This window comes from Choloepus didactylus, chromosome 10 (assembly GCF_015220235.1).
Source record: "Choloepus didactylus isolate mChoDid1 chromosome 10, mChoDid1.pri, whole genome shotgun sequence".
Lineage (NCBI taxonomy): Eukaryota > Metazoa > Chordata > Mammalia > Pilosa > Megalonychidae > Choloepus > Choloepus didactylus.
The window spans coordinates 87,585,278-87,597,872 of NC_051316.1; the positions used below are offsets into that span (position 1 = coordinate 87,585,278).

General features: G+C 38.6%; 1 protein-coding gene across 1 annotated transcript; it reads right to left on the reverse strand.

Moving 5' to 3' along the window:
- Window positions 1-4,582: 4,582 nt before the first annotated feature.
- On the reverse strand, window positions 4,583-5,739 carry LOC119505215 (EKC/KEOPS complex subunit LAGE3-like). The gene has a single exon (XM_037797866.1). It carries the CDS (start codon window positions 5,171-5,173, stop codon window positions 4,757-4,759), a length of 417 nt encoding a protein of 138 aa, XP_037653794.1. The 5' UTR covers window positions 5,174-5,739; the 3' UTR covers window positions 4,583-4,756.
- Window positions 5,740-12,595: the final 6,856 nt, after the last annotated feature.

Consider the following 12,595-nt stretch of genomic DNA (forward strand, 5'->3'; position numbering starts at 1 on the left):
ATCAAGTTTATCTGGCTGAATTCCATAATCCAGAAACAGTGTCAGGAGGGATAAGAAAAATGGAATGCCTGTATATTTGAATCCTAAGTCATGCACAAAATTTTCTGTCTCAAGTTGGCTAGACATTTTTCAGAATAAAGAATAGCTGACAGTGTTTGGAGGTTAAATGAGAATAATGAGCAGTCATATCAAGCTTATTAGCTCAGTACCATTCTGAGATCAGTGTAAACAAGACTTTTTCCTCAAACAACCTCTATGACGCATCAATGAATGACGGTCACACAGGATGGTCAATAATACTGTGATAATGAATATCCATGTGTGACCTCACTTCCTGATTCAATTCTTCAAGAAATATTTATCAGATGGCTACAGGTGTCAGGCACTGTGCCAGGCACTAGAAACAGTGGGAAATAGAAAAGAATTCCTGCCTAATGGAACTAGCAGACCAAAGGGGGGCAACAGATATCAAATAATCACAACATAATTAAAACAGGGATGTGCTATGAAAAACAGGAACATTGTCACATAAGAGCATATAACAGGGGAATGTGACCTTGTCCTGAAAGTCTGAGGCAGTTTCTCTAGGGAAGTGAAATTTGAGATGAGCTCAACTAAGCAAATCAGGGAAGGTTCGATGCTCAGAGTAGAGAAAATCTGCGTGGGTAAAGGGCAGGCAGAAAAAAGTATAGTGAGCCTAAAGAAATTAAAGAAGTATCTGTGGCTGGAGTGCAGTAACTGGGCAGGTTGGTTGTTCTAGTTTGCTAATGCTGCTGGAATGCAAAACACCAGAGATGGACTGGCTTTTATAAAAGGGGGTTTATTTGGTTACACAGTTACAGTCTTAAGGCCATAAAGTGTCCAAGGTAACACATCAGCAATTGGGTACCTTCACTGGAGGATGGCCAATGGTGTCTGGAAAACCTCTGTTAGCTGAGAAGGCACGTGGCTGGCGTCTGCTCCAAAGTTCTGGTTTCAAAATGGCTTTCTCCCAAGACGTTTCTCTCTAGGCTGCAGTTCCTCAAAAATGTCACTCTTAGTTGCACTTGGGGTATTTGTCCTTAGTTGCACTTGGGGTATTTGTCCTCTCTCAGCTTCTCTGGAGCAAAAGTCTGCTTTCAACAGCTGTCTCTCATCTGCAGCTTCTGTGCTTTCCTCAAGTGTTCCTCTTGGCTGTAGCTCCTCTTCAAAACATCACTCACAGCTGCACTCTGAGTTCCCTCTGCTGGTCAGCTCATTTATATAGCTCCACTGATCAAGGCCCACCCTGAATGGGTGGGGCCATGCCTCCATGGAAGTATCTAATCAGAGTCATCACCCACAGCTGGGTGGGGTGCATTCCAAAGAAACACTCAAAGAAATCTAATCAAAACTGATAACATCTGCCCACACAAGATTACATCAAAGATAATGGCATTTGGGGGACACAATATACATTCAAACTGGCACAGTGGTTTTAGCTGAAGATAGAGTGAGAGGGAGGCAGGGGCTGGATAATCCCATGCTATGAAGGCCATTAACATGCTTGGTCTTTACGGCAGAGGAAAAGGAAAACATTTATTTAAGAAAGTGATGTTTTATTAAAAAAAAAAAAATTACTCTGGGGGAAGACGGCAGAGAAGGAAGCTCCAAGATTCAGTTCTTCCACCAGAACAACTATTGAACTGGCAGGGACTGTCTGAATCAACTATTAGAGACTTGCAGCATCCAGGGAAGAACTAGATGAAGAAGTAGGTAAATTGCTGTAACTATAGGTGAATTTTACCATCCCTAACCCCCACAACTGCATGGCAGGCAGCTGTAGGAACTGCAACCTGCACATTCCTGGCATGGCTCGCTGGTGCCAGGATGGGCAATAAGAACTGCGTCCTTCAAAAAACGGAGGGGGGGTAGTAATCTGACTGTTGATCACCCTTGATTGGGCCTTTTGATAACTGGGGAACCTGAAGGAGGACAGCTATTGTTTCAAACCCACAGGTAGAACAGCAGAGGAGTCTTAAAGAAACAGTATTTTTTCTTCTATTTTTCCATTCCCATTCAGAAGCAAAAATAGTTTGAAAAAGTCAAACTACTGGCAGCTACCGTCCACAACAAGAAAAAAAACAGCAATACCAGAGGAGTAGAAGAATAAGATTTTAAGAGTTACAGTTACTTAATACTTGATATACAGTTCTCAACACATTAGAAAACACATGAAGAAACAGAAAAGTATGGCCCATTCTCAGGAAAAAAAAAGAATTTTGACAGAAACCATCCCTGAGGAAGCTCAGACACTGGAACTATTAGTCAAAGACTTTATATCAACTCTTAAATATGTTCAATGAGCTAAAAGACACCATAGACAAAGAACTAGATGACTTAGGAAAATGTCATCTGACCAAAATATAGAGATAGAAATTATAACAAGGAACTAAAATTCTGGAGCTGAAACATACAATAACTGAAATGAAAAACTCAGTAGAGGGATTCAGCAACAGTCTTCAGCAGGCAGAAGAAAGGATAAGTGAACTTGAAGACAAGATCACTGAAAATATCCAGTGTGAGAAGCAGAAAGAAAAGAGAATGAAGAAAAATGAACAGAGCCTGAGGGACCTGTGGGGTACCAGTCTCTCAGGGAGGTATCTGAAAACCAAAGCTACAATCCAGTAACTTTAGCTACTTCTAGAAATAAAGTAGGAAAATTATAATGTTGGCAGGCCAGAAAAGCTCTATTACCAGATATTTTCTGTATTTAGAAATGACATTTGCATAACAGGACAAAAGAGAGAGAGAGAAAGAAGCAGAAAAAATATTTGAAGAAATAATGGCCAAAACCTTCCCAGATTTGATGAAAGACATGAATTTACAAATCCAAGAAACTCGATGAATTCCATCTAGGATGTGATGGTTAGGTTCATGTGTCAACTTGGTCAGGTGATAGTACCCAGCTGTCTGGTCAAGCAAACACTGGCCTAACAATTGCTGTGAGGACATTTGTGGCTGGTTAATAAACCAACAGGCTGGTTTATTAAATTATCAGTCACTTGGCTGCAGCTGTGACTGATGACTCACCGAAGGGCGTGTCTACCGCAATGAGAGAATGCAATTGGCTGGATTTAATCCAATTAATCAGTTGAAGAATTATAAGTGAGACAGGTAGAGGACCTTCACTTCTTCTTCGGCTGCCCAGCGAAGCATATCCTAGGAGTTCGTCGAAGTTGCCGGTTCATTTCCTGAGGAGTTCATCGAACACGTTCGTTGAAGATCCCAATTCATTTCCTGAGGTGTTCACTGAAGTTGCTGGTTCGTTTCCTGAGGCGTTCATTGGACATCTTCCTTGGAGTTGACGGTTTGCTGACTGCTCTACAGAATTTGGACTCGTGCATCCCCACAGTTGCGTGAGTCACTTTTATAAATTTTATAGTCATAGATACCCCTCATTGATTCTGTTTCCCTAGAGAACCCTAACTGATACATAGGATAAATGCAGAGATCTCTATTAAGACATATTATGGTGAAATTGTCAAAATCCAAAACAAGGAAAGAATTTTAAGCAGCAAGAGAGGAGCAACTTGTCACATACAAGGGATCCTCAATAAGATTTACAGCCAATTTCTCATTAAAAACCATGGAAACAAGAAAACAGTGGGATGACATATTGAAAGGTTTTGAAGAACAAAAAAACTGTCAATGAATTCATCTGAAGGAATTCATTACCAGGAGACCTATTCTACACAAAATGTTGTTTTTGTTTTTGTTCTGTTTTGTTTGGAAAGAAGTAAAAATGCCTTTAATGAAAGACAACATGATTGCTTCTGTAGAAAATCCTACGGAATCTACAAAAGAGACACTAAAACCATTAAGTGTGTTTATCAAGGTTGCAGGGTACAAGATTTTTAGAGGGACCCAATCGCCTCCCCCCAACCCTTAAGGAACTGTCCTAACACTTTTCTTCACTCATCTGATCAAGGCCAGTAAGCCACAGAAATCCTATTTTAGTGTTCCTGGGCTGTTTGCTCTTCTCATACAAACTAAGTATTTTATTTTGGCATTAAGTAGACCTCATGTTGACAAAGGATGTGGAGAAACCAGAATTGTGGTGGGAAAGCACAATTTCTAGCAAGCAATTTTGTACCACAGATCAAGAGCCTTAAATAATAAACAGTAAATATTTAACTCAATAATTCTACCTCTTGAAATCTGTCTTAAGGAAATTAATCACACCAAGACTTATCTACAAGCATCCATTGAATCATTACATATTTCACAGGGGAAAACTGGAAATGATTTTAATGGTCAACAATTACATCATAATGCTTCTTTGGTACATCCATTCAATATGCTTTTTGCAGAATTTTCAGAAAGAGGAAAAGCACACGCTAAATGAAAAAAGAAAAAAAAAGAAAAAAATTGAATGCTAAACTTCACCCCAAATTATACATTAAATATTACTGTTATACATTGAATATGGCCTTACATGACATAGCACTTTACCTTGTATTACTGAATATCTGAATCCCAGAACCTCCCTTCCAACCCGAGAACAAAGGCAAGAAAATATGGAGGTGCGGTAGCTGAGAAGAAACTCAGGCAGGGAATCGTAACTCGTTTTTATTTTCTGCAGTAAAAAACATTTAAGCACCAAATAAGTGGGCCCCCAGCATCCAAGGGCCAGTGCAGCAAAAAAATTAGGCTCCAGTAAGAAGGTGGCAGCTACTCCAGGCATCAATGCTCTAGGGAAGGGGGCACTGCACAGGAGAGGGCACGAGGTCAGGCCTCAGGCCCCTTTGGCATGGGCTTCGCAGGAAACAAGGGGCCGGAATCGCTGCATGGTCTGCACCACCAGGAAAAGCTGGGTGAGAAAGTTCCGGATGGAAATTCGGAGGTGGCGAGGGTCCTCAGCAGTCCACTGGCCAGCCAGCGCGTTCCCGGCCACTGTGAGCTCCTTCTGAATCGCCCCTCCGTGGGGCTTGGCATCTGGGGCCAAGAAGCCGCAGGTGATCTCCACCTCCCTCGGAGACAGGAAAGGGACACGGAGGGAGGATTTGTGTACTGGGCTTTTCGGCCTGGTAACCGCGGACGTGGCGTCTCCACCTGACCCTGGGTGTGCGGTGCCTGCACGACTGACCTCGGAGCCCACCGAGCCCGCGCCGTCGCGGCCACCCAGGTCACCTGCACCTGCTGCCGCCTGCATGGCCACCGCCTTGCCTCTGACCCCTACACGAAATGTTAAAGGGGGTCTTTCAGGCTGAAATAAAAGGATACTAGACAGTAACTTTAAAACATAAGAAGAAATAAAGAATATTGGCAATGTTAACTACATGGGTAAACATAAAATCCTGTATTATTGTACTTTTGGTTTGTAACTGCTTTTTTTCTCCTTTGTTAATAGGCAAATGTAGAAAGTGTTTGCATACTGTTGAAACTAAGTTGCTATTAGTCAAACTAGGTTGTTAGCTTAAGATGTCGTGGTGACTATATAATGGTACTGTGAACAATTGAATGTATGCTTTGTATGACTGCATGGTATGTAAATATATCTCAATAAAATTGAATTTAAAAAAAAAGAAAAAAGAAAAAAAAAGACATTGTGATGGTTTGGAACTCCATGTACCCCAGAAAAGCGTGTTCTCAAACTGAATCCATTCCTGTAGGTGTGAACCCATTGTAAGTAAGTAGGACTGTTTGATGGGGTTACTTTCTCCCAAAGAAGAAAAGAGCCCACCTCTTTTTTTTTTTTTAACGGGCTAAGGACAAAGGATCACTGGCACCCAGCCCCAGAATGCCATGGTCTTTGGGAAGAAAGCATCACTTTGCTGATGCCTTGATTTGGACACCTATCTCAGCCTCAAAACCTGAAGCTAATAAATTCCTATTATTGTTTAACCTAACCCATTTCATGGTATTTTTTTGAGCAGCCTAGGAAACTAAAACAGATGTTAATTGTAATTGCAAAGGTAACAATTATGAAAATAACTTAAAAATTTAGAAAAAAGAAAAAAGGAATCAAAATGTTACACTGCAAAGAACAAAATACACAAAAAGAGGCAGTAATGGAGTAATTGAGGAACAACAAAAACCAACATGACACAAAAAGCAAATAGCTAAATGGTAGAAGTACATCCTTCCTTGTCTGTTGATAACTGTAAATGGATTAAACTCTCCTATTGAAAAGCAGAGGCTGGAAGATTAGATGAAAAAAAAATGGCCCACCTATATGCTATCTATAGACACTCACTTTAAGTACATGGACACAAAGAGGTTGAAAGTAAAAAGATGTAAAAGGATAAGCCATACAAAAAGGGTTACAAGAGGCAAAGGACATTATATATTGAAAAAACATTCAATCCAGAAAGAAGATATAACAATTATAGACATATACATATCTAACACAAGAGCCTAAATATAAGAAACAACAATTGACAGAATTGAAGGGAGAAAGATATTTCTACAATAGTTGGATAGTTCAGTACACCTCTTTCAATAATTGATAGAAACATCAAGGCAGATGGTTAATAAGGAAACAGAGGACTTGAAGAACACTATAACACCTAGAGAAACTAGAAAACTGAGCAAACAAAACCTAAAGTTAGCAGAAGGAAGGACATATTAAAGATTAGAGCAGAGATAAATGAAATAGAGAACAGAAAAATAGGGACAATCAATGAAACTAACTGTTGGTTCTTTGAAAGGATCACTAAAAGCAACAACCCTTTAGCTAGACAAAGAAAAAGAGGACAGGAATAACTAAAATTAGTGTTATGATAGTAGGGACATTACTACCAACCTTACAGAAATAAAAATGATTATACAAGAATACTATGAACAATTGATGCCAACAAATTAGATAACCAAAATGAAATGGAGAAATTCCTAGAAACAAATTGCCTAAACTGACTCAAGAAGCAAAAGAAGATCCCAACAGACCTATTACAAATAAAGAGACTGAATTGTATTTAAAAACAACCTTCCAAAGAAGAAAAGTCCAGGACCAGATGTCTTCGCTGCTGAATTCTACCAAGTATTTAAAGAAGAATTAACACCAATCCTTCTCAAACTCTTGCAAAATGTACAAGAGGGAACACTTCCTAACTCATTCTATGAGGTCAGCAATACCCCAATACCAAAGCCAGTTAAAGACATCAAAGGAAAAGATCAATATCTCTTATGATTATAGAAGAAAAACTTCTCAATAAAATAATGGCAAACTGAATCCAACAGCATACTAAAATGATCATACAACATGAACAAGTGAGTTTTATGTTCAACATAAGAAAATCAATTAATGCAATACAACACATCAATAGACTGAAGGGAAAAAAAACACTTGATCATCTCAATTGATGCAGAAAATGCATTTGACAAAATCCAGCATCCTTTCATGGTAAAAACACTCAGAAAACTAGGAGTAGAAGGGAACATTCTCAACATGATAAGGGCATTTATAAAAAACAAAAAACAAAAATCATTCTCAAAGGTGAAAGAATGAAAGCATTTTTTCAAGAACCAGACATGGATGCCCACTGTCAACACTGTTATTCAACTTTGTACAGGAAGTTCTAGGCAAGAGAAAGAAATAAAAAGCATCCAAAATGGAAAGGATGAAGTAAAATTATCCATATCCATATGATTCATATGATCATATATAAAGAAAATCCCAAAAATCCACAAGAATGCTACTAGAACTAATAAATGAATTCAGAAAAGTGGCAGGGTACAAGATCAACACACAAAAATCAGTTGTGTTTCTATACACCAGTAACAAACAATCTGAAAAGAAAATTAAGAAAACAATTCAATTTACAATAGCATCTAAAAGAATAAAATATCTATGAATAAATTTAACCAATGAGGTAAAAGACTTGTACACTGACAACTACAAAACATTGCTGAAAGAATTTTAAGAAGATTTAAATAAATGGCAAGACATCCCTTGTTCATGGACTGGAAAACTTAATTTAAGATGTCAATACCACCGAAAGCAATATACAAATTCAATGCAATCCCTATCAAAATCCCAGCAGCCTTTTTTTGCAGAAGTGGAAAAACCAATCCTCAAATTCATATCGAATTTCAAGGAGCCCCCAAAAGCCACAACAATCCTGAAAAAGGAAAAAGTTGGAGGACTCACACTTAATGATTTCAAAACTTACTACAAAGCTACAGTAATTAAAACAGAGTGGGACTGGCAATATGGACAGACACATAGATCAAGGGAATAGAACTGAGAGTCTAGAAGTAAACCCTCACATCTATAGCCAGTTGATCTTCGATAAGGGCACCAAATACACCAAATGGGGAAAGAATAGTCTCTTCAACAAATACTGCTGGGACAATTAGAAATCCACTCGCAAAAGAAGGAATTTGGATCCTTATCTCTCACCATACACAAAAATTAATTCAAAATGGATGAATTAACTAAATGTAAGAACTAAAACTATAAAACTCTTAAAAGAAAACATAGGGAAATATCTTCAGGGCCTTTTATTAGGCAAAGGATTCTTACATTTTACACCAAAAGCACAAGCAACAAAAGAAAAAAAATAAACTGGACTTCACAATTAAAAAGTTTTGTGCATTACCAAAAGGGGGATGCAAAATGAGACGAAATGGTTTCAGTGGCTGAGAGATTCCAAATGGAGTCGAGAGGTCACTCTGGTGGACATTCTTATGCACTATATAGATAACACCTCTTAGGCTTTAATGTATTGGAATAGCTAGAAGTAAATACCTGAAACTACCAAACTCCAACCCAGCAGTTTGGACTCCTGAAGACAATTATATAATAACATAGATTACAAGGGGTGACAGTGTGATTGTGAAGACCTTGTGGATCACACCCCCTTTATCTAGTGTATGGATGAGTGGAGGAATGGGGATAAAAACTAAAGGACAAATGGGGTGGGATGGGGGATGATTTGGGTGTTCTTTTTTCACTTTTATTTTTTATTCTTGTTCTGGTTCTTTCTGATGTAAGGCAAATGTTCAGAGATAGACTGTGGTGATGAACGCATAACTATGTTATCATACTGAGGACAGTGGATTGTATATCATGGATGATTGTATGGTGTGTGAATGTATTTCAATAAAACTGAATTTAATAAAAAAAAAAGTTTTGTGCATTGAAGGACATTATCAAGAAAAAGACAACCTACAGAATGGGAGGAAGTATGTGGGAATCAGACATATGCTAAGGATTTAATCTCTAGAATATATAAAGAATTCCTACAACTCAACAACAAAGATACAAAACAACCTAATTTAAAAGTGGGCAAAGGACTTGAATAGACATTTCTCCAAAGAAGATATACAGATAACCAATAAGCACATGAAAAGATGCTCAACACCATTAGCCATTAGAGAAATGCAAATGAAAACTCCAAGACACACTAGGATGGCTATGGAAAAACAAACAAACAAAATAATATGTGTTAGCGAGGATGCAGAGAAATAGGAACCTTCAAACATGGTTGGTGGGTGTGCTGGTTTGGATGTATTAAGTCCCCCGAAACGTCATTATCTTTGATGTAATCTTGTGTGGGCAGACCTGTTAGTGTTGATTAGATTGTAATTCTTTCATTAAGTGTTTCCATGGAGATGTGACCTACCCAACTGTAGGTGATAACTCTGATTAGATCATTTCCATGGAGGTGTGGCCCCGCCCATTCAGCATGGGCCTTGATTAGTTCACTGGAGCCCTATAAAAGCTCAGACAGAAGGAGTGAGCTTGCTACAGCCAAGAGGGACACTTTGAAGAAAGCACAGGAGCTACAGATGAGAGACATTTTGAAGATGGCCATTGAAAGCAGACTCATGCTCCGGAGAAGCTAAGAGAGGACAAATACCCCAAGAGCAATTGAGAGTGACATTCTGAAGAAGAGCTGCAGCCTAGAGAGGAACTTCTTGGGAGAAAGCCATTTTGAAACCAGAACTTGTAACAGATGCCAGCCACGTGCCTTCCCAGCTAACAGAGGTTTTCCAGACGCCACTGGCCATCCTCTAGTTAAGGTACCCAATTGTTGATTTGTTACCTTGGACACTTTATGGCCTTAAGACTGTAAATGTGTAACCAAATAAACCCCCTTTATAAAAGCCAATCCATCTCTGGTATTTCACATTCCGGCAGCATTAGCAAACTAGAACAGTGGGACTGTAAAATGTTGCAGCTGTTGCAGAAAACAGTTTGGCAGTTCCTCAGAAAGTTAAACATAGAATTACTGTATGTCTCAGCTAGGAATACATCCAAAAGAATTGAAAACAGACTTGAACAGATATTGGTACAACAGTGTTCACAGACACATTATTCATAGATACAATAGCACATATACAAAATAAACCCCCTTTATAAAAGCTGATCCATTTCTGGTGTTTTGCATCCTGGCAGCATTAGCAAACTAGAACAAACATGTTCTGGAGATAGTAGTGAAAAGTGAAAGTTACACAACATTGTCAATTTACTTAATGTCAGAATTGTATGCTTAAAAATGGTTAATGAGTTTTATGTCAACATATATATATATATAATTTTAAAAAGGGGTACCTGGATACGTCTGGACCTAGATGTGACCCATTATAACTTGATGTATGGGTTTCCTCTTGCTGCTCTTACAAATTATCACAGGCTTGGTGGCTGGAAATAACAGTTCTGGAGGTCAGAAGTCCAATGTGGGTCTGTACTAAGTTGAACAGTATCTCCAAAAGTCATATCCACTTGGACCCTCCGAATGTGACCATATTTATAAGTATAGAGTCTTTGCAGATGTAATTAGTTAGATGAGGATACACTGGATCAGGGTGGGCCCTAAATTCAATGACTAGTGGACTTGAAAGAAGAGGGAAATTTGGATAGAGATACAGAGACATGTAGCAGATAGACACATAGAGACACACTGGAGTGATGCATCTACAAGTCAAGGAACACCAGGGATCACCAGGAGCCATCATCCTCCCTGAGAACTTTCATAGGGAGTGGCCTTGCTGACAGCTTTATTTGGGACTTTTGGCCTCCAGAACTGAGAGAAAGTAATTCTCTCTTGCTTTTACCATTCAATTTGCGTGCGGTACATCCACCCGGGGAAAAAAATTTCCCTAACTGGCAACTTCAGATGGTAAATGGATTAAGATGGGAGCCAGCCTCTAGGACTGAGGTCTCTGCAGCTGTGCAGATCTCCTAGCCCCATCCTGGTCACACCTTGAGAAATGCTGTCTACATACTTCCCTCACTCGACTGTCCAGAGCTTTATATCTGCTATAAATGGCCATTTCACCATCAACACTAAATATCCCATCAATTCTAAATGTAAATTTAAGGATATTGCAGTTTCTCATTATGAATTCCTATCCCACATTGGAATTTTAGAAGGCATTATGTGGCAAGTGCTCCCTTACCAAAAAAGTCCTTCTCAGGTATTCCCTGGAGACAAGGGAGGACCTTAAAATTTAACGTGTAAACCAACATTGTGGGGCTAATATAACTTCACACTCTCCTAACTAGTTGCCTGAAGCAGAAAAGGAGCAGCTATGAAGACAAAGAATATATAAACTCCAAAAGCACTAACATCCAAACCATGTAGCTTGGGATAAGCATGACCAGTAGATAACACTGTTAAAACAGATGTGACTGATAAGCTGAATTTACCAAGAAAGCTTATATCCAGTGAGCAAAGTTTATATTATTATATTTGAGAAAAATCTTTAAAAAGCAAAATGCTTTGTAGGCAAGCTATCTGGAAAATTAGTTTATATGGAATCCAAACAAGATGAATCAACAGGATTATTCTACCTACTAAGTCCTCAGGTGAGGGCGCTGAGAGCCAAGGTTGTGTGCTCCCTGTTTTATCAATGAAAAGACTTACAGACTAATTTACCACACAAAAAAGAAAGTGCTGCTAATAAGAAACTACTCAACCACAACAGAAAACCAAAGATACATTTTTAAAAAAGAGCAAACAAAACAAACTTTATTCCAACAATTACCAAAAAAGCACAATAACTCTGAAACATTCATTAAACTCATCTAGTCACAAAATTCAAAATATCAAACAAAAATAGCTTGTGTACTTAACCACTTTTAATAAAGGAACTTTAAAAAAGGAAACACAGAGACTCCCATGCAATTTGGAAGCCATTTAAGCAAGCAAATATTTAATAAGCAAAAGGACAGCATTAAAAACTAGAAATGCTCAAATTTAGGGAAAATGCCTTTTCAAGTCCTGATATGCATTTATGTGCACACACAAAAAACATACAGAAATATTTTAATTTAAAAAACAAACCAAGTCTGAGTGTTTACCCTGTTTTCAAATGGACTCTCCTGTCTGGTCTTCACTTCATGACTGCATACCCCTCACACTACAGTCCTTCATCTACACTGAACCAGTGTTGGTTCAACATGATTGGCTTAATGCGAAGCCCTTCAGATCCCACTTCACATATCCTCTCTAGCCCCGCACTATTCCCTTATGTGTTTGCACTGCCTTACACTGAGTATTATCATAGTAACTGAGATTGAGAATTTCAAGTCTCCAAAGATGATTATATACACAATTCTGTTTTATTGCACAGTTCATAATATATAACGTGATTACAAAACCAACTGAAAGTTGAATATTGCCTA

What these genes read in the sequence shown, in the direction of transcription:
- LOC119505215 (XM_037797866.1), bottom strand. Translation starts at nt 5,173, where the DNA reads ATGCAGGCGGCAGCAGGTGCAGGTGACCTGGGTGGCCGCGACGGCGCG.